This window comes from Montipora foliosa, chromosome 12 (assembly GCF_036669935.1).
Source record: "Montipora foliosa isolate CH-2021 chromosome 12, ASM3666993v2, whole genome shotgun sequence".
Lineage (NCBI taxonomy): Eukaryota > Metazoa > Cnidaria > Anthozoa > Scleractinia > Acroporidae > Montipora > Montipora foliosa.
The window spans coordinates 14,806,532-14,830,242 of record NC_090880.1 but is presented as its reverse complement, the minus strand read 5'-3'; the positions used below and the strand labels follow the sequence as shown (position 1 = coordinate 14,830,242).

Sequence of the window (23,711 nt, the reverse complement as noted above, 5' to 3'; positions counted from 1 at the left end):
AAGCTCATCTCGAAATGAGACCTTGTGCGTGATTTACAAGTAAATTGCTCAGCTAAACTGGTCATCTTACATGTAATGTGCGTCGCAGGCAGTAGGACAATTGTCTTCATGGTAGTTAACCCTTTTTTTTGCCTTCCAAGACATGAAATGCTGAAGCAACTTGCAGGCAAACAAATGCGTGGAGCGGCCATCATCTATCGTCAACCCTCAATTGCCAGCTCTCAAAATCTATTACTCTGTTAGATCAAAACGTTCCATTTTCGATCCATTTAGTTCGATCTATCCATTTAAATTTCCATTTGAACGGATATTTTTGATTTGGAATGAGTTCCTCCACTCGGCGCTTTGCATTCTTTGAAAGCTTAAATTATCCATTGTTTTTCACTCTCATGCAGGGAAAAATTAAACGAAACGACTTTGTGGTGGTTGAATGGGACACACCGGACGGCCAACAGCTTGAAGCCATTTCGGTAAAAAAATTGGCACTGATCGATAGAGGACAGGCAGATGTTGGAGCAGATGTCAAGATGCAGTACAAAGGAGAAATTTGGCAAGGCCAGATTCTCTCTCTTCATGGTAAATTCTTATCTGTACAATGATCTAGTTAACAAAGATTCCCTGTTGCCACGCATCTGGTCAGTAAAAGATCATTGATGACAATTCAGGGTTCGTTCGTGTCTTGAAAACCCTTGAATTTTGAGAGTACATTTTCAAGGCCTTGAAAGTCCTTCAAAATCTCTGTTCCTCATTCCTGGTCCTTCAAAGTCCTTGAATTTTTTTCTGACCCTCATTTTTAATCTTTGAAAAGTTCAGTAAACATAATCAGCCACTCGGTTTACCAGCCACTCAAGTGATGTCATTCAAACGCGATGAGCTGTCAAGTCGAGAATGGTCACCAGTGCTTTTGCATTATTTTCATGCATGTATGTTATGGAAAGTGAGCAAGAATTGTACTGTCAGACTATGTCCATGGGTAAATTCTCTCATGTACATGTAAATTAAAAAAAGGTCCTTGAAAAGTCCTTGAATTTTTGGTCTGAAAAAGTGTGCGAACCCTGTGACAGCCAAATGCGGTAAGAACAAAAAAGTGGCACACAAGGTGATAGCCAAGTGTGTCACTGATGTTCGTACCACATTTGGGTGTCATCAGTAATCAATTACTGACCAGTCGCATTGCATGGCAACATGGACTCTACTTGTTTCACATAATAAAGAAACAAAATATAAAAATTACCACTAGTTTATTTCAAAAACAACTCTGATCACGTGTGTTACATGTATAAGTCACAAAACATGTTCACGTCAATAGTGTGTTTGTACTAGCACTCACACCGCACACAGTTCTTGGTTATAGTTACATAATTTGGGGCATTTTACCCACATCACTGTTTAGCACTAACCAGTGAAGCACTTGTGGGCCACTTTTCAACTGGAAGTCACATATTTCGATATAATGATAATAACATTTATCATATGTTTCATTCATGGATCACTGGGTTAAACATTTGTTAAATGAAAGTTCTGGCTCAAAGTATTTTTGACCTAAGGATGTGTCTTTGGTCATCACAAGACCAACAAGTTTGATGGTGCTTTAAATAAAACTGAAGCTGGTACAGCACCTCTCAGAGAGCACTATGACAGCTATATATAGGCCATAACAATTACCTACTTTTTGAAAACAGCTGGCAATGTAGCCAGTGATTCACAACAGAATACTCGCTGGAGCTCCAGCGGATCAGGTGTCCCATTGAAAGCACGTACTGCAGGCAGCAATAGCATACTACATGTAGAGTTTCCAAAGATCAAATTTGGAAGTGTTAACATAATCAAATAACATTTTTTACAGAAAACATGAAGTCTGCAAAGGCTGCTGTTGAAAAAGAAGTAAGCCAAACTGTTCAGGTGGATGAAGAGAGCGATGGATCAAGGAAAAGAACAAAGAACAAAAGACTGGAAGGATATGAAACAAATCATGGTGAGAGCTAAGCTGTTATGTTCATGTACATGTATATGACTGGAATTTGCAATATAACACATTCTGTTAACTGTACTACACTGTACAGTTGACCCCCCAGCCACCTCATCCGGATCTTGTGTGGATCCATATGACACCTGTCTACAATGGCCAGTTTGTTTAGCACCATAGTGGCTGCTTTAGACAGCTTGAACTGTATTAATAATTTGAAATTACATGTAAACTGAAAGCAGATGTTCTATTGGTTGTCAGCTAGTTAGAATGCCTAGGGTTTACACAAAAACATCACGCTGCATTGTGTTATCAGCGGTTTAGCAAAGCAAAATATGAGCCCACAATACTTGTGTGTAAAGAAACTGCTAAAAATGGCGAATGATATCAAAGGAATGGAGTTGTGCATGTAACATCACAGCTAAATTACACTATAATTACGCCATCTTCCCATCTTCAGATTGAAAGAAAATATACAGTGAGAAACGTCATGGCATGTCATTTCTTATTTATTTATTTTAGCAAAAGTGGCAACTGCTAATCCTTCTGTGTTGATAGAAACATCATTTGTTAGGGTATTATTACAATGGAACCCCACCTTGCAGCATCTATCTTAGTGCAGCCATTTTCTTTTGGCCAGAAGAAAAGCTCAATCAGTCATTTTGTTATTAAAGATCCCTTTTAATGTGGCCAGATTAATGGGATTCCACTGTACTTGATTTAAACATGGACTAAAAGTTATTCCTTGTTTTTTTTCCGCAAAAGAGGATGAGCACACAAGCAAAAAACAAAAGACTACTGGGGAAAAAACAAGGGGTGAAGCAACTAAAAAGAATGGTAAAGAAAACAGAACGCTTAAAAAGAAGGCAAGCACCTCTGAAGGGGACAAGGATGCAGCAGAGAAAGAACGAAGGCGTATTGAAAGAGAAAAAGCAAATGCACTTAGAGAGAAAGAAAGAAGAGCCCTAACAGAGCGGAATAACACATTACTTGAGCAAATGACTGCTCTTGTAAGTGGTAGAGGAAGTGGAGATAACTTCACTTCTGATGTTGTAAGGGAGTGTGTTAACCTTACTAGCAGTGAGGATGCCAATAGCCTTTCTATGCCAAGAATGCCAGCAAGACCTCATAATCCTACCCTGCAACTACAAAATACAATAAAAGAATTACAGAGTGCTACACCACGCCCACAATTGACAATTCAGCAGCTCCAAAACACCTTGGCATCACTGCAGGGCAGCAGCCCAGGAGGAGTACAACCACTACCTACAATGCCAATACAGCCATCACTGGAAGCACCTTCTGGATCAACAGTTGGTGAATCATTGCAGACAAATTTATATGCAGATATATATACACCATCAAGCACTGCACTACCAAGACAACCAGGATCCAGACCTACAGTGGGTGGAAAGTGCCCCAGAAGAAATTTAGTACTTGAACCACCAGATAGTGATGATGAAGAAGAAGAAGAAGTAGAAGAAGAAACCTGTGAGTCTTGTACAAGACTGAAAAGAAGAGTTAGGGACTTGGAGAATCAAATTAAACAATTCCAAGGTCAAGGTAATTACAGTTATTGTATCTCATTTTTCTGCCATGGGACTGAACGTTGCATGACCTTCAACTATGTTACCAGATCAGGGCTTGAAATAAAATGAACGAAAAGCTCCAGTTGCAATTTTGCGATAAGATACGCTCGCAACTCACACCCTGCCTGGCCAATTTTTGCTTTGTGTGCAACAATTTCGGGTCTGAATCGATAAGAAAACTGTCTTTCCCTTGAATGATGTATTCTTCGACTCTTAAAAAAGCAAGAGCAACAAAAAGAAAAACAAGGGCATTTTTGTATTTCTTCAAACAGATGACTTCATAAGCCGGATCGAACGATGTAAGCTTACTAAAGTTTTAAATTTGCCTCTTTACAGGTTGACCTTTAGTACGTAAACCTTATGCAGAATCATTCCAACATTTCAGCCAAAACCGTAGCTCATCATTTTGTAGAACCGATGACCTTCTAGCACTTGAAGAACCAGGAATGTAGTTTTCTGCATGTCAATCATTCATTTTCTCCTTCCCTCCTCAAAAATAATGAAAGTTTTCTCATACAATGCCTGAATGTCATGCTTGGCTGCTAACACGACCCAGGTTGGCGTCCAATTGTGAATTCAGTGTATACATGTAGTTGATTAGTTTCCACATTCTAAGTATATTGAGTTGCCTCTCAAAGACATGTACATTGTTTTGCAGACTCTTTTTTTTCATGCAAAGGTACTCTGTAATTTAATTAATTCATTTTTACATAACAGGTTCTGATCCTCCAAGACCAGGGAAAATCAACCCTGTTGTGGCAGAAAGATTTAAGGTAATTCTGTTCATTTGATCCAAAGGAAATGTGCATGTCTTACAATCCTCCTGTCAATAACTTTTATAACTATTTTCCGTTTTATAATCTTTTTATGTGGATACCTTTAAATCCCTTTTTATTTGGGCTCTGTCGTTGTTCAGTCACAAATCTGCCTCTGGTCTCTACAGCGCATGTGCAGAATGTAAATGCTGTTTTATGAGAGAACCAAATAGAAAAAACCATCGTATCCTCGATAAGCATTATTTTGGGAAAACAGCTTTGAGTGTGTGCGGTTATATGTGTTATACTGCAGAGAATTTATACTGCCAAGATTTTATAGCCAAAAGTCCCCACTTTCTAGCACTCATTCATTCCTTTGTCCACAGATGGTGGAGTTGACCCATGGTTCACAAGTGTACATCTTTCAGAATCTAATTCAGCAAGCAGTTGCCAAGCCGTCATTTAAATCAGCAGCATCCTTCTTGCTGAACTGTTTTTATTCTAATGATGAGTTATTGGGAATGAACTTGTCTGGAGCTAATGGGAAGCCACATCCTAACAAGGACGTTATTGAAAGTATTATAGGTATGTAAAATATAACATCCAGACAAGTCATTGGAACAGTTAAACTGTGTCTTCCCCTTTTCTCTTTCAATTGCATTTTGTCAAAACACAGAGCAGTCTGTCTGTTCTCCCACGTTCTTCATTTCATTGCCTCAGGTGGAAAGTACCAGTGGTTAGAAATTGTCAACAAAAAGTACAAAGTGCAACCAGTTTAATTATTGAAGAAGAACATTTAACTTCAATGTGTGGTTTTAACTGCAGTAGTGTAGTGAGATTGGTCTTGAACTACAATGAGTACTATTCTAATGCACAATTTAATTTGGTCTGTGACTTTTTTGCAGGCTTTGTAATGAAAGAAAAGGCCAAGAGTTGCCCATCAGCATCAGCAATAAAGATTGCTTTGCGGAACAAGCTGAGTGCGATGGAATCACGCAAAGCCAGAAGGGAGCAATCCATATGACAAAACTTTTTGTTACAATCTTTAAAAAAAGAAAGAAAAATGTACAAAATTAATCATTGTTAGCGTGTATAGCCTCCAGGATTTCTTGGTCAATTTTCTTGTAAGAGGTCCAATTCAAGTGTCATGAGATACATGTATGCTTAAACAATTTTATTTTAGATAGCACTGCATTAGCATTTGTGACAAGTTTACACTGAACTGTGGTTTTCATGTTCTTTGCTGTTTTGTCGTAGGGTTCTCTCACTTAAGTTGATTCATACATGTACCAAAGTTTCTATTTTATGATGTTTGGAAACTCATGACACTTCCTTTCCAATGACCTTTTTACATTTTTAAAATAATGTCATACAATGTACTTGATACTGAAAAGAGATTGGCCAGCAACGTGACCCTGATTCAAGTGTTTTCACAATGATTAATTTATTGTAAAATGTTTTGACAAGATCACTATTGCATTTTTTTCCTTGGGTCCTGCAATACTTATAGAATTGTTATAATTAGTAAAATTTTTGTGATATTCCTGAATGCTACATTATTTTTATTTGACACAATTTTAAAACTAAGAGTATGGTTTCAGTTTAGAATGAAAATAAATTTCTGTCAGTAGTCAGTTATAATGACATTTGTGTTTGCTATTGCTATGGTATTCCTCCATGTTATACAAAGGTATACAAAATGTATACCCTGATGGCAACAACACTGACGAAGGCCTCAGTCCTACAATAAGTATACTTTGTGTATATGTATACAAAATGTATACTTTTTGTGGTGTTTTCTGGTTACAAAATCTGCTAGTGTATTTATTGTTTTTTTTTGTGAGGTATACCTTTTGCATACTTCAAGTTGTTCCAAATTACTAGTGCAAAAAGTATACATCAAGTGTATACTAAAAGTATACATGTAGTATACATGTAGTATACCCAGTGTAGTATACTTCAGGTACATACTGTGTATACTTAAAGTATAGTTTGTTTTGTTAAGGAATATTACAAGGTGACTAGTTCTGCGTTAGGCTATTTACCATCTACCTAAATCGTATCGCATGGCATATACAGTATCCTGCAAAAGTAATGCAAGCGTATTTCGCGAAATTGACAGCTTTTCCTGGCTTTTTGACAAAAAAATATCCAATTTTCGATAAAAGCGAATTTTCAACGAAAAGTCATGATAATTCGCAAGTCATATTGTTTCCAACTACGTGAATTTTCGAACCAAAATTCCCTTGGAACAAAAATTGACTTCAAATTTTCGTAACTTTCGAAATTTCGCTCTTTATTTGCTCTTCTCGGACAGTCCCACGTATTTTCTGGACAAAAATTTGCCAAGTTCAAATCTGACGCGATGATTCTTTTGTGCCATCATTTCACAATGTGTAAGCTCTACAACAAACTCTTGTTCATTTACATAACAGTTCTACAAGACTCACCTAGATATACTCCAAAGGTTCCTTTTACTGTTTAGTTCACGTTAAAAGCAACCCAGCTCTTTACACAATTATTCTTCGGTCGTTTCTTGGCTCTAAAAGGCCACTCGACAACATACGCCATGTTTTCGTAACCCAGACTCCGCGCATACTTCTTTTTGTATCACCATAGCAACCGCTTGAGTTCAATGGTGCTAGCGTGCACTTACAATCATTCCTGTTGAAACTCTCTGGTGGTAATCATGCCAAAAGTTGCCAATTACATGCGAACACAAATCGAGGCTCTTTACCAGCAAGATCTCCACCCAGCTGAGATATTTAAATTGTTGAAAGGAGAAGGCTTACTCGTCAGCTTTGCCAGTGTAACGCGAATTATCAAAAAGCTTTGACTCACCGGTTCGGTAGAAAATCTACCACGTTCTGGAAGACCCCCCAAGCTATGTGTAGAGGCAAATGCTTTTATAGATCAGCAAATGCAAAGCAATGATGAGATGACGAATGCTCAAATCGAAAAGAAGTTGGCGAAGCGGGGCGTTGTATTGAGTTCGTCCACAGTGTGAAGATCTCAGAACCAACAAGGCTGGACTCCACAGCGGACTGCTTACTGTCAGCTGATACGCAACGCCAACAAAGTGAAGAGACTGGAGTATGCTCAGCACATCAAAGAGAGTGGCGATACTTTTGACAACGTCATTTTCAGCGACAAGTGTTCCATTTCCCTGGTGCAGTATTGGCGCACCTGTTACAGGAAGGTAAACAAGCCAGTAAAGCGAAAACCAAAACCAAAACATCCGCTGAAGGTTCATGTCTGGGCGGGAATTAGCAGACATGGTGCCACAACATCTTTGATGGCATCATGGATGCTGATTTGTTATGCAACATCTTGGAGACAAGATCCAACTTGCAGAGATCAAACCATCAAACAGCTAAAAACAATCTGTCACACAACGAATACAAAGCCCTTACAGAGCTTGTTAACAACACTGAGATCATTCTCAAAAAGGCAGATAAAGGAACAACAACTGTCATAATGAACAAGTGTGATAAAATACAAGAAGCTCAAACTCATCTCAACAATAGAGAACATTATAAACCTCTCAAAAACGCCATGGCGGAAGAAACATTACAAAGAGTTAATGAGCTTGTCACACGTCTTCACCAAAACAACTATATTGATGACATGACTAAAAAATGGTTTTCTCAAACACGCAATCCCCCTAGAATCCCAATATTCTATACGCTCACTAAAATCCACAAACAAAATCCGGTCGGTAGACCAATTATTTCGGGCTGCGAAGGCCCTACAGAAAGACCATCATCGTTTGTGGACCAATTACTACAGCCGATTGCGCAGTCACAGAAATCGTATCTTAAGGATACAACACACTTCATAACCTTTATAGAGAAGACAAAGGTCCCTCAAAATACTATTTTGGTGTCTATGGATGTAACAAGCTTGTATACAAACATACCGCAAGAGGAGGGTATTACAACACTATGCAAAGCATACGAAAAATTTCACAACTACAACCCTCCCATCCCATCCCACAATCGCAAAGAAATGCTTTGCCTTATCCTTAAAGAGAATTCATTCCAATTTATTGGAAAAAATTACCTCCAGACCCATGGAACTGCAATGGGTACGAAAATGGCAGTTGCATTTGCCAACATCTTCATGGCGGAAATAGAAACAAAATTGATAAACCAAAGCAACACAAACCCAATAAAGTGGAAATGTTACATTGACGACATTTTCTCATTATGGGATTCCAACATAAAGGAAATAAACCTGTTCATAAAACAAGCTAACAACTTCCACCCTACAATCAAATTCACGGCTGAAATCTCAGAGATAGAAATTTCTCGACACAATCATATCTAAAGGAGAAAGATTCAGAAACGAATCGATCTTTGACATACGAACACATTACAAGCTGACTGAAACCTTTCAGTACACACATTTTACCTCGAGCCACCCACCAGGCGTGAAAAAAGGTTTTATTAAAGGTGAAGCCCTTAGACTCCTTAAAACAAACCCTTCTGAGACAGCCTTTAATGACAGTATCACCAATTTTAAATCGCGCCTCATTGCGCGCGGCTATCCTCACAAGATGATACAAACAACGTTATCAGAAGTCAACTTCGCCGGAAGACAGTCGGCACTCCAACAAAAAGCAAACGGAAGCAAATCTTGCCATTTGTCACAACATACCACCCATCGGTGGGTAACCTTAAAAATATACTCATGCTAAACTGGGACTTAATACAAAATCAGCCTTTGCTGAACACTATCTTCGAGAATCCGCCCATCCTATCGTACAGAAGAGGTAAATCTCTTTCAGACAGGCTAGTTAAAGCTAAGTTATGAAGGCTACATTCAATTACAACTAAATCATGTAGGGAGTCCGTATAGGCCTGTCACTAATTCAGCCACTGAAGGCTACATTCATCTACAATTAAATCACACAGGGAGTCCGTGCAGGCCTGTCAATAATCTTTATCCACAATTTTTCACTGATTTTGGGGCTCATTTTGTTGAAACTCAGGCACGTTTCCAACAGACATATTTACTTTCGTGAACCCTTCCTGCTTACAGAGCAATACTAAAGAAATTCTCCCATATCTCATTTCAATCTTAAGCTTGAAAATTCAATACACAACATCATATTACAGTGTATAATTCACAAAGGCAGAAAATACCACAGAATCCTTTTCCAGCGAAAAATTTGTTGAAACAAACAACATATTTGCTCTTAGAGGCAAAAACCTCTTCCTATTTCATTGCGTGTATGAAGACAAGTGTATCACCGCTAAATGTAATAACAACGCTAAATGTAATACCAACCGTAAATGTAATAAAAATTAACTCCAAATGTAATACTAACCAGAAATGTAATAAAAATCAACCCTAAATGTAATAACTTACCCCACCGTAAATGTAATACAATTTAACGCTAAATGTAATCAGGTGACCGACCGTAAATGTAATACAATTTAACCTTAAATGTAATAACACGTTATTAAGAGCGGCAAAGGCGTAAATGGCATCAATATCATCAGTGATATGATATCACTTCAATAGATTATCGGAATACCCAATCACGGTTATTCCCCTTTACTAACTACACCGTTAGGCGCAGATTACCCCTGGGGGGTTACTCCAATACAATACCTATAGGGGTATGCGCCGCCTAACGGGGTCATGATTCTGGAGCTCCTGAGTTAGAGACGTTTCCTAAACAGGGTATAATATTTTGAATGCACGAAATCTCCACTTTTGTAAGCAAGGAGAGATTGGTTCAAAAAAATACGATTCAAAACTGTTACACCCTGTGTTGCCCATAGTTAGCTTACGAGCATGATTGTGTGTGTTTTTGGCTAACCATATCAAATGTGGGGCAAATTCTTTCCAAAACGGGTCCAAATTCTGAAGTCCCGGGCGGCATATACCCACCCAAAAAATAGTTCAGTGCTCCCCCCCCCTCCCTCCCCCCGGGAGATTACCGTGCACCTTCAGGGGTGTCTCGTGTACAAGCGATGTAGCGCGTCGGGTTTAAACTATAGATATCTAAACCCTTACATCAAATTAAAGCTTATAGGACTGGCTATTAGACTATACCAAAACTTTTGAAAACAAATGAATTGCCGAAATTTTCACGACTTCTAAATGCGAGCGCCCGAACCACCTTTTGAAAGTTACATGTCAAAGCAAATTTGTTTTTCGCTTGTTTAATGTGTAATTTCAGTGAAAAGTTACAGAACATTTTTGAAATAGGATTAAAAAAATGTGGAGTGATCGTACAAAAATCGCTCTTGAAAAAAGTTATTTCAAAATAAAAAATTCGGAGAAGTGGTTTTGTTGTTTATATGTAAAACTAGGTACTGTCAAAATTTGAGAGCAATCGAACAAATTCCCTTTGACTTGTAGCTCTTTAAGTGTGCCCTTCTGGTGAAAAAATTGTTTCGAGAAAAAACTCTGAAAAATTTTTCCTGCTTCGCAAACAAACTCCGCCCACAAACTCAGTCAACTGGGTTCTCAAGACGCTTGTCTGGAATTGTATGGATTTTCACGTGGTTCTTGTCGTGGTCTTCGAAAGTAAGCAAAATGATTGTAAAATGTCCCTTGTTAGCGTTTTTTATTTTCATCATTGGAACGTGGGCAGAAGATAAGAAATGTTTTCGTCAAATGTCAGCCGTGGACGACGAGACTTACGCAACTCTTTTCGCCTTAACGAGTGGAGAATTTGTGGTGCCTGTGAAAGATCGCTCCCGAAGCCAAAAGGCAGCCTGTGTTCGTTTCTGGAGAGCCAAGTCACAGTTTTCTATCTCTGAAGTTAACGGCAGGAAAAGGCTATTTTTTAAAGGCAAAGAAGTTACAAAGAAGTCGGAACTGAGTGCTTTGGTTGAAAAGGAATTTCGGCATTGCAAAGGCGCCGGCTCAAGAAAGCTGAACCGAAGACTGATCAAGCGCTTTCAAGGTGTCAGTGAAAGAAACGTCCAGAATGTGCTGTCCAAAAGTCGACTCAGCCAGAAGATGAACGCACGGTTTCAAAATAAAGCGATACAGCGGCCCATAAGAGCAAAAACAGTCCAAGTAAGAATTGATAAATTATGTTATTAATTAGACCAAACCAATCTTCCCTAATCAACCATTGTGCCGGTGGGGGGGGGGGGGGGGGGTTCCAAGAAAATTTGGGTGGGGATGTACGGCACGCTTCCCAAAACCTTACATTATTTATGACCAAAATCTGCGATATTACCTATGGTATTTATAACCTGACCAAAAATTTGAAACCCTATTTATCACTTGACTCTTAAATCAAAACCCTGTTTCTGACCAGCGTTATATAATAAGTTCCAGACCAATGTTACATTACCGTAAACATAATTTGTGAAGTGCTTTGTTGATTTTCTTTTCGAGAAAGATGAAAAAAGTGGCTTCTTCTTAAAACGATACCCATATCAAGGCTAGAGTGCAAAAACCATACCCCCATTTATGACCAAAACTTTTCCTTAAATTAAAACCATTCTCTTTGGGGTCAATCGACTCATTTAAGCATTCTAAGGGGTTATTCAAGTGAAGAACTTTGGAAAGAAATGTGAGAAATGGTTTATATGACAGGGGCATCTCAGCTCGTCTATTACTATGATAATAATCATAATAATGTCTTTTACATGGACAGGATTAGTATTGCAGCGTAGCTGATGTGATCGTGTATAATATAGTAACCCTAAGACGAATACACAAACAAATTTCCAAAATTAACAAAATCAAAAATAGCACCTGGGCTCTTCCTTGATGAGAATGAGTGAGTCTGAGCACTTTGATTGCATGTAGAGTGACATCGCTGCAAAGCATGTTATACGATTAAAGATTTCATTTCTACGTTGTTTGTAGGTAAGACATCAAATTGACCTGGTTGATATGAAAAAATCAGCTGTATCGAAGAACGGAAAAACGTACAAGTACATCCTAACAGTTCAAGATGTTTTTAGTCGATATTTGTGGCTGCGTCCTTTGACAGGGAAGTCAAGCAAGCTAGTAGCAAGAGAGCTTAATAAGCTGTACACAGAGGTCGGCCCTCCACGAGTGATCCAATCAGATAACGGAGGAGAATTCAAACAAGCCGTGGATCTGCTATGCAAATCGCTAGGAGTGAAGATAATCAGAGGGTCCCCGTACCATCCCCAGTCTCAGGGAAAAGTGGAACGGTCTCATAGATCTTTACGAAAAAAGATAAATTTTGATCTTATTAATTTTTCCAAGGTTGGAGTGAACTGGGTCTCAAAATTAATGGAATACCAAAAGGTCCTAAACGAGGAATTGATGGACGTTTTAGGTAAACAATCGCCTTTTGAGGTGTTTTACGGTCGAGCGTCTAATGCTTTATCCGAGATATCGGATGGCGGATTATCCTACCAAGAGAGTGTTTCATCTGCAGCTAGAATTTCTCCTAGGGCCTCCGATTTCAGAAACAATGGTGAACGTATCCGCAAAATTCGATCCAAAGCTAGGGCGTCCAACAACGTATGGGACAAGCGATACATTAAGAGGAGAGTAAAAGGCAACCCACCCTCCGTTTACAAAGTGGGAGAACGGGTTCTAATTCGATTTCCATTTTCAGGAAGAACCCGCGGTATTCCAAAAAAGCGATTTGTTGTTGACGGAACGATTATAAAACGAAATGTACAGTTTGGAAAATACAAAATAACATACGAATCCCCCACAACAGAAAAGTCTTGCTGTGACTGGGTTTCAGTCGAAGATATGACTAGTGCTACAGCTGTTGAAGAAAAACGCAAACGGGCAGCCGCGAGGAGACAGATGAGTCTTTCAAAAACACAGAAGGAACATAAAGCAAAGAAAGCAGCTCACCGGGAAAAATACTACATCGCAATGACGCCTGAGGACCTTCATCAACCGTTCAGCGAACAAGGCTTTGATGTCACATACAATCCACCAGGAGACGGCAACTGCCAGTTTTCAGCATTGGCCCATCTACTCCAAACTATTGGCATTTTTCATTCCGAGGAATCTTTGCGGAGAGAAATAGTAAGATATCTGACTGAAAATCCAAACAATCAGGATGGATTTCCTTTTGAACTTTTCGTAGGCATGCCTTGGTCTCAATACCTCACTAGCATCGCCCAAAATGGAACTTACGGAGATCAGATCACTCTTCAAGCTGTCGCTAATCTTTTCAACGTGGAGATTGTAATAATATCGACATTGGGTCCAAACGCAAAAACTGTTATATCTCCTCAATTTTCCATTCCTTTTGCCTCACTGACACTAGGACACTTTGCGGAAGATCAAGGAATCCATTACGTTTGTTTAACGGCACTGAATCATAATTACGGTAACAGTTCAGTAGGAGATGAAGATATTTGTGACAAGCCTACGAATGAAGAATCTCAATGGGCTGCACATGAGATAGGTAGCGGAGAAAACAATGAAGAACCTCGTTCCATAGAGGACCTTCCAAATGAAGTCCTTGAAATCATTATTACTTTTTCGTTAACAGGAAGCCCGAGAAACATTGTGGACACCTTTAACATTTTAAGCATGATAAACAAACGATTTAGAAGTCTCACAGGCTCATTCATTCAAAGGCTGCCAAGAGTGTTTTTTGATTGGGATACATGCGTAGGTTACCACAGCATGCGACAGATTTCTAAAACACGTGGGAAAGGGAGTGGCCTTGTTTTAGCACTTAAGAACATAATTAACCACCCTCAGTGGATAAATGCGTGGGTGAGACTTCTGTATACTGGGATCGTAGGATGGTTCTACATTCAGAACATCATCTGGAAAAATGGAAGGAAAAAATAAAGAGTATCCGAACTGTCATGCCGGAAAGTTTCTGTTACCGTTTGTCTGTTGACTCAAATCGATATAGAATATATATATCGATATATTGATAGAATAAATCTGAAAACTCTTAATAGACTGTTGGTTAAAGCTTTGAAAAATGTAGATTTTTTACTATTTCTTACTGTGTTCTACGAACAAGCGTTGAGTAATCGCACCAAATAGTGAGAATACGTTTATTTCATTTACAAGTAAGTTGTGACTATATTTGCATGAGTATCGTTGCTATTAAAGTTGTCTTTATATCATCTGTACCATCTGTATATTTTTATGCTTTATCATACCACCGTCTCACCAAATCTTTCAAACACATCCAGAAGGACTCTAAAAAATAGCGGGCCCCTTTCAAAAAGAGTATAAACCAGGGGCCCCAAACGATCCCACAACTGAGTGCACGCCTTCTCTCGCCCAGGCTTCCCCACTATTTCCACTATGTACTTGCGCTATCCGCTGTAAAGAATTTCGGAAATGATATTTGCAAATGCTCCACCATCAGAAGGGCTATTTTTTGGGAAATCTTTAGAAGTTCAGACGTTCCCAGTAAGCTTTGACCGGAACTACGCAGAACCTCGGGAATGTTCACAAAAAATCACCGACACTCAAATAATAACCGGTAATCGTAAAGGAGCTTTCAACACTGTTATTACATTTGAGGTTAAATTGTATTACATTTACGGTCGGTCACCTCATTACATTTAGCGTTAAATTGTATTACATTTACGGTGGGGTAATTTATTACATTTAGGGTTGATTTTTATTACATTTGTGGTTAGTATTACATTTAGAGTTAATTTTTATTACATTTACGGTTGGTATTACATTTAGCGTTGTTATTACTTTTAGCGGTGATACAACAAGAAAGTCAATCATGTCAAATTACCATGTACTTCAGGTTCAAACCCTTTCCTGAAGAACCTTTTCCTTAAATAATGATGCACAAAATAGTCGGTAAGCTTTCTTTCAAATAATTCTTGACTGTCACATTACTTTTTTTACCTGACTTTGTTGAACCCATAAGTTACCAGAGAATTTTCCATTTGGTTTCAGTGTTGTACTTAAAACTACACTCATGAGAAAATATTGGAAATACAGCTCCCTTTGATTTCGGCTGGACGGGGGAAAGATTGTTGTCGCAGTCCATTACTCGTCGCTTTTACGATTCCAGGTATTTGTTTTCACCGCCTGCCTAGTTTATCCAACTGAATTTCCATTATTGACCTCCATAAGGGTATATTTTGTTGACAGATCCACTAAAATGCCATTCATGTTACAGGACTTTCGACACCATTGCAGGTTAAGTTTATCATTCTACAGTGTCCACCAGAGAAATCTACGCATTTCCACTATCCTCTCTATCCTAATAAAATTTTTATCTACAAACGCGGCCTCAATTCTGCATTGTTTGTTTTGGAAAAGCGGGCTTCTGTAAACATTGTCACCTAAACAGAATTTGTGCCCAGTTTCACCGATCGATAAGCCGACTACAAAATCAAAGTTGCTAAAACAAAATACTTGTGAGGCAATCGCAGTTTTTGTTGTGTGAGGCAATCATTTTTTTTTTTTCCGTTGGAAATAGCCGGTTAAACTGTCGGATCACTGAATCTATTTTCGATACAACTTTAGTTTGTTTACGCGTACATATTCTTGTTCAGCAATGTTGTTGATGGCGGCCGCCGATTCATGTCACAAAAATTCGCTGCTTCGAATTTCGTTATCTCGAATTTTTCGCTTCAAACCCTACGAAACATCGTTCAAAAATTCGATGACTTTTCGTAGAAAATTCGCGAGAACAAAGGACGAATTTCGACGAACTTCATTTGCATTACTTTTGCACAATACTGTACAAAGCACAGAAGAGTACACCCTCTCCCAATCGGTGAAAGAAAATATCACGCATCTGCTGTACGTAGACGACCTAAAGACGTACCATAAGTCTCATAAGAAAGCGGCAATCATGGCAAGAACGTAGAAGGACAAGTTTCAAGACATAGGCCTTTATTCAAAGAGTCTAAGCATTCTGGTACATGTATAAAGCATGACTTGTTACTAACCAATCGTTCATTGTCAACTGGCTCTCTCGGGAAATGGTGGCAAGTCATGAGAGCCAATTATGTTAGAGCATTTTACTTACCTGAGCATCATCCAATGCCATCTATGTACATATGTCACTATGAATCAAGGATGCCCCCTCAGGTTAGCAAGCCTAACGTTTGCCAGTGTGGAAGAGAAAAGTCTGATCCTGAAGAACAACTATGTACATTTTGTGAGGAATGTACCACATTTTTGGAGTGTGCTGCCAAATAAGAACATGTACAGAAGTGACAAAATACCAAAACCGATGTTATAGTTGTCAAATAATAGTGAACCATGATAAGGTATGGCATATGCCACTGTCCAAACAGTAATGTTGACTGATTCTTTAAAAAACAAAGATAGTAAATTAAAGTATGTTGTCAAGTTTTCCTTGATTTGTTCAATTTCTATTAAATTAGTGTCAACCTTGTTGAAGAGAGTACCTGTATTTCTTAAGTGTTCAGATGCTTTCCCTAGCGCTTGTCTCTTGAGCTTCTGGGCTTCGGATTCACCTTCAATCTCCAAGCATTTATTTCGTTGTGCACTGTCTCAGGCCTTTGACGATTCGCAAATTCTCCAATCCTTGGTTCTCCAAGTTGTTGCAGACCATTGCCTGCCATGAATTCTAGCACTTTAGAGTGGTGTTGTGGACGGGTTTACATGAGCTGGCAAAGTTTTTTCAAATGCACCAAGTATTTTAAGGTCTTCCTGTCGTTTCTCCTTATTTGGTACTTGCAATGTGCATTCATTGGAATTCTCTATGGTTCCCCCCATTTTACACAGCTCCCCTTTGTGGACATTGGCATAGGGTGAAGGGTATGTAGCTGCTTGGTTGAGCTCATTATTTGCATAGCTTTGCCAAGACTGATCAGCACTTGGCTGAAATTCAGTGGTGCATTGCTGGCCACAAACGGTCAAGACATTACCTTCCAAAACCTTCATTTCCTCAGTATGTCGCTTCCAAAGGTCTTCCATCACTGCATCCTTCTCTGACACACTAAGACAGTAGAGGAAGTAGCGGAACTCTCGGCTTCTTACCCTGGAACCAAAGTTCCAGCATGTCAATGAACCAATTGACATGCCCAATTCGCTCGTTTCTGGAGCACCATCATCAGAAAACTGGAAAATAAAGTGGCACTTGTTTCCATTAAACAACTCATTTTGTAAGGGAGGTAGTCCAAAATCATAAATACTAAGCCAGTAACTGTGCGAGAAACTCCAGGATAATTAGAAATTTGGCAAACATGACCACTATCTAAGCTCTTCACAAACTAAACAACTTTTAAAGGGCTACTGCGATGAAAATGCACTTTCTTTAATCTTACCGGATATGAAAAGTACATCACCCAAATAGTAACTGTGCCAAATCTTAAGTCAAAATTCTAAAGAGAAGTCCGATAAATATGACTGTAACTTCATGCTCAAAGCGTCCGCCATTACTCGAATTAGAAAAGTCTGAGTTTGAAAGGAGGATTGGGTCGAGAACGGAACTGACGTCATAGTTACAACAAAACTCTGAAAAACGTGGCTAATTCAGTATGCAGAGTGGGAGTTTTCGTTGGGAAAAATAGGTATATTTTGATCTGCAAAAAACTATTGAGTAGTTGTTGTTTTCAGCGTGTTGTGGCGACATTATGAGCTGCCGTGTTGTCCAAGGCTGTAGTAATTCATCGAATCCTGCAGCTGGGATTTCCCTGCATTGGTCGCCAGCAAACAAGGGTCTCTACGCGAAATGGAAAGCTTTCGTTTGCTTACACCGAAAAAATTTCGACCCAAAAGGCCAGTTCGTGGTTTGTTCGGAACATTTTACCGAGGATTTCTTCAAGAGGTTGTTCCACATGGAAGGACATGTAAGAAGGTTGGAACCAGGATCCATTCCTACTGTTTGGCGAAAATCTGAAAAATCCGTCGATCAGCCGCTCTCACATAGGAGCCCTCATAAGGTATGCATGGAGTGCTGCTATTATTTTATACTTTAGTTATGTTCAGCTTATATTCCCTGTGCACTAATTGCAACTTGTTTTAGCTAGGAAATCTTACAATTCTTACTATACCTTCGCTTGCTTTGGCACAGGGCTAGAGAATTGTGCATTTAAAGTTCAGAGAGTTATTTCCACCTCGTGTTCCATGGATTCTTCTCGCTTACATGTGATTTCCGTGTTTTTTTTCAACCAATGCGATACATTTTATTGTGCAGATATTGAAAGAAATACGTGAAGAACACGGTAGACTTAGTGACCACAGCACTGCTTTGCCCCCGGTGCAACTGGAAACATTTGCATCCAGTACCTGTGTAGAGACCAACCCTGAATTAATGCAGGTAAAATATTACGTCTCTATACTTTTTCTTTTATCACCTCAGTCATTCTGTACCCATACTTTTTTCCTCAGTTCTTTGTTCAGGTGCCTCTATCAAGAAGGTACTTTTCGTGCTTCGCCACATGGGAATTCTGGTATATAATGAGCCCACTTATTATTACCACCAGAGACACCTCCTCATCCCAACGGTGATATCATTCTGGCGTAAATACCAGAAAAAAAGTTTGGACACTCTGAATGGAAAAGAGGTTGTTTTGGCTGGAGATGGGCGCCATGGTAGCATGTGCCATTCTGCTAAGTATGGAACTTATACAATCTTCTGCTGTACAGTGGGCCTTATCATTCACATTGTTCTTGTGCAGGCAAGTGATGCAAGTTTGGAAAATCCCCATTAGAATGTTACTTGTACATCCTCCAATTCGAATACTCCACCTTATAATATTATTAGTGACTACTTTTGATAAGCAATAGTAATTATAGTAAGGGGAGTACATTGTATGATTCCCAAGTAATCAAGTGGTCCAATTACTAAACCTGCTGAGAGAAAAATACAAGACACAAACAGACACATACTTGAGGTTCCACAATAAAACCTGTACCTTAAATTACTTTCTAGGCTACCCAGGCTGGAAGCAGTTCAGGAATCGAGTTCAAGGCCTTCAAGGAAGCATTCACCTATCTGTTAGACACTGGCATGATTGTTAAGTCCTTCATATCTGACAGACATGTCTCTATTGCTAAATGGATGAGAGAGGAGTGTGGCAAGAAATGCAATGAACTTGGAAAGCCAGTTGTTAATCACTTCTTTGATCTCTGGCACATTGGGCAAAGTATGTAAATAGTAACATATATCAAAAAGTATAATTACTGGGATAAATCAGCAAAATGCTTTTGATTACAAGAGTCAGTGGCTTCTCACATTGAATGGAATCAGTTTGGTTTAAACATGTAGCTTGCATTTTGAATAATCTGATTGCTATCAATGGTTTTTATCTTTCTGTAGAAATCCAAAAAGTCCTAACCAAACTTAGCAAGGAGAAGAAGTGCGAAATCATTGGCCGCTGGAGAAAAGCATGTGTGTGACACTTTTACTGGGCAGTAACATCAACCTAAAAATGCCTTCGGGAAGTTCAGCTTGCCAAATTTCGAGCCTTCCTAAGTCATGTTACTAACAAGCACAAGGACCTTAAAATAGGCTGTTCAATGCTTGCACCCATGGAAATATTATCACTCCAAAATTGTGGATGTCCAAAGGTGCACTGTACATAATCGTTAGAGTAAATTGGATATAATGATACTGCAACAACAACTTTCTTTTAACTGTCTTGTAACTTTCTAATCAAGTTTCAATCTATTTTATTGATTGCAGTTTCACAGGCCTACGAAAAGTTATGTTTAGCCCTAAACAAGAGCACTCTCACAAAGGCAACAGAGAAAGCATCCTCAGTGGAACAAACAAGTTGTCTCGTGGGTTACCATTCAGTGGTTAACCAGTTTGCACCAAAAATGCTGGCCTTTTCCTACTTGGGTATGCTTTGCAGGTAAACAGCTTTTTTTCATTTGCTTAAAACTTGGAGGTCAGCAGATGGTGTAATAGGGCCAATAACTATGGGTTATTGACCAAGTATGAGGTCAAGATTGCTGGCTAGATATTGGCCGTTCTTTTTCTGCATGCATGCAGTTGTGTCTTGGACCATAAACTCCCCAAAAAAGAATGAGGCCAATATTAAGTCATCTTGACCGAACAAGCTTGAGCAATAAAGAATTTATATTATGGCTTTCAGGTAAAATTTTCTTTTGGGACATAGCCGGTAGTCCCGAGGACGCTAGATAGCTCTATCTTGCCTGCTCGCATAGCCAATCACAGCACAGGATTTGATTCATCTTGCCCGCTCGCTGAGCTAGAGATATAATAGCATTAGCATGTCAATGAACTCTATATTATATTTTAAGGTCAATATTAGGTGCCCTACATTTCAATTACAACCTGAGACGGGAAACAAAGCAAGACAGTCAAGGACAACCAAAGCTGACTGCTACTTATCCAAAGTATAAAGAAGGAGGTGCAACAGTAAGAGAAGCAAGGGTACCTCCAAGTTATGGTAACTATGTAACAATTGGTACATGCACAACTCCAGATAAGAACATTGCAGACTATTAGAGTACCAAGTCTAGTGGAACTTCTATTATACAATCCTTGATTTTACATTCTGTTTGAATGTAAAATCTTTGCTGCTTTAGCAGGCATTTGATTATAAAGCAGACTTACACGTAATTTCTTTTATTTCTGTATAATAGAGATTTCATCCTAAGGCATTGAATGGCATAATTATGTTAAAAAAAATTGTTTACCTGTTTTAAAATATGTCACTGAAATCTACCAGACCATGATCAAAACACCAACACAGGAACTGAATCAATTAGAAGAGGAATTGAAACAGCAGGTACCAGAGCCAATACACTCTATGCTTGAAAGGAGTCAAGGGAGGATGCCATTCAAAAGCATAAATCGCAGAAGCTGAAAGAAACTGTTATTGTCCCCCCAACATGTACAGGTAAATGGCCTAGCACTTATTGCACAGGCCTACATACACAACTACATACACACAAAATTTGACAATGCCATTGATTGAAATTATTTAGATGTATTTACATGCATGATTAATCTACTTCCAAATTTCAGAAGCAGAATTGCAGACTATAATGCAGAATCAAAGACTTCAATCCACCACATTTACGAGGAGTACTGGGACAAGGTCTTATAAGTGTCGCAGTGTGGCCAACCAAAACGAGGACACGTGTGTCCAAATGACAATGACAATGATGAAACTTAATCATGACCAAAGAGGGAGTCAATATATTATCACTTTGTTATATACCAAGAATTATTTTACATTGGTTTGTTCTCGAAAAAAGTTATGTTAATTCAGTCATAGAAAATGACAACAATCACAGAAGATCAGTAATGTGTTTCAACCACTGAGAAAATTATACTGATACGTGTACTACATGTAGCTATTATTACGAGTATATGAAAAACAGTTCTGAGTGGTATACATTACACTTTATACAGTTTTGCATTGATATGTGCATGTGCAAAAAGAATAAATTAACATTGATCTCATTATGTTCTGCATTAGTCCTCTTCAAAGCCATGGTATTGCCCATTCTCACTAGGAAAGGCTTTCCTATTAGCATTGTAGGCACAGCAAGGAAGAGGATACCGCTTTGAACTTCCAACAAAGTCCCACAGGAGTCGAGTAAACTGTCTGTACGAGACTGACCGCAGAAACCTTAAATGAGGGAGAAAAACAAATATTCTTAACAAGAGAGATTGTTATTCAGTACCACAACAGATAATAATGACAGAACCTGATAATTTTTGCATTCAGCTTTGTTGTCTAAAATACAGTGTATGTAAAACAAAACCTAAATTTTATTAAAATATATCTGTAACTTAATAAGAAAAGCCTTTGGTGACAAGAACGATGGCTCAAGGAACTAGGGGAAAAATGTCAACTGATCAAAAAAACTGGAAGCAACCAAAGGTATAAAATTATTGAGAATGGTGGAATCTTTACCCGCACCAAACTATCATACAGTTTAATACTATAAAACATATATATTCAGCAATAAAGAAGAGATATCATGCATTAAGTAATATTGCTGCAACAAACAACTCACTCCGATTCACTCTTGAGACCTTGGCTGAAAAGGGTCCTGTAGTTTTTGCCAGCTTTTGTTTTCAGGGCCAATAATGCTATTTCTAGAACCCATTGATTCAGACAAACATCATGAAAGCCAGGATGGAGGGTTATGCACTAATCCTCTAGTTCAACTTGGCTCATTACCTCCACAACACGATCGATTTCTTTGCAGCAAATGCATTCTTTGGCCTTAGTTATGGCTTCTGATGAACAGTGAGAACATTTACACCTGTGATACCAAAAATTATTGACTGAAATGTCACGTTTCACTTTCAAAACAAGTATATATTTTGCAAGTTATATATGTTTTGGATCAATATAAAGCAGTAAGTATAACAAAGTTTGGATTAAAAGCTCAATAATACTTGTTTAGACAATACATACAATGTATTGGTCTCGACCTCGCCAGCAAAGCGACACTGATACATGTCATGTTCTTCTTCTTTGTGTGCGAAATTTTGTTCGTAAGCTGCAGCCTCTTCTTGGGTCGCTACCGGCTCTAAATTCTCGTCGTATGGAATAAATTCCCCGTCACTTATTTCAGGAACGTCTTCGTTCAGAGAAGAACTCAATTCCGGGTCATTATTGGAAGAAAGAGAAGGAGAACTCAAGTGAGGAGACATGCCTCTTTTCCTCTATTTTCCTTCTTTGCATTTATTTTACTCTATCATGTGTTGTGACTATGACGTCACAGAGAAACCCGCTGTAGTGATTTCGTGGGCTCTTCAGGTTTGTTATTAGAGCAATGGCGGACGCGATTTTACGGTTTTCGGATGCTTGTTTCTGGGAATTGCGTGGCTAGCTTGTAAAAAATTTCACCGATTCAAGAAATTTAGAGTCTAAAGGTGAAATTAACGTGAGAAAAACCGGAAAAGAAAGTACTAAATTTTCGTTGCAGTAGCACTTTAAATCATTGACAATTTTAGACAAGGCAATGTTTGTGTCCATGCACTTTAGGTTTCTTGGCAGCCACACTTCCTGTTCAGCGTCATAAACTGAACTCTGGGTCCTGTACACTAATTTGAACTTGCGTCTGGAAAGATAACTTTGATATTTAATAGTTACAGCTTGTTTGAGGGCTTCTTCAGAATTATGAAAATCCTTTACAGCCTTTCCAAACACCCCTTGTAAATACTTTCCTCTTTTGTAGCTGGCTATGAGCTTGTCCATTGTTTCATTTAAGGCAAGAGCCGCAATCAAGTCTCATGCACCAAAAATAGCTCCGTCCTCCCCACCATGAATGCACTCTAACATGTCCTTACTCTCCTGTCGTTGCCTGCACCGGGTACTACTTTTGACACCAGATACATGTCAAATGTTGTTGCATTCTGGACGCATTTGGATTGGGCTTGCTGTGTTTGGCCAAGCATTACTTTAAATCTGTTGTGCTCCATTTTCGGGGAATCAAGACTGTCTTGTTGTTCTTTTACCTCTTGTCTAGTATCTTGCAGTACTTTCTCTGGAAATAAATACCTAACTTTAG

General features: G+C 38.8%; 1 protein-coding gene and 2 pseudogenes across 1 annotated transcript; 2 read left to right on the top strand and 1 right to left on the bottom strand.

Annotated features, from left to right (window-relative positions):
* The first annotated feature begins 7,613 nt into the window (after positions 1-7,613).
* On the top strand, positions 7,614-8,639 carry LOC137980851 (uncharacterized). Its single transcript, XM_068828259.1, has one exon. The coding sequence runs from the start codon at positions 7,614-7,616 to the stop codon at positions 8,637-8,639; it is 1,026 nt and encodes a 341-aa protein (XP_068684360.1).
* Positions 8,640-16,675: 8,036 nt separating this feature from the next.
* Positions 16,676-23,398, bottom strand: LOC137980850 (uncharacterized; annotated as a pseudogene).
* LOC137979854 (uncharacterized) lies at positions 17,935-21,753 on the top strand (annotated as a pseudogene).
* Positions 23,399-23,711: the final 313 nt, after the last annotated feature.

Coding starts and splice junctions, on each gene's coding strand:
- LOC137980851 (XM_068828259.1), top strand. CDS start 7,614: ATGGATGCTGATTTGTTATGCAACATCTTGGAGACAAGATCCAACTTG.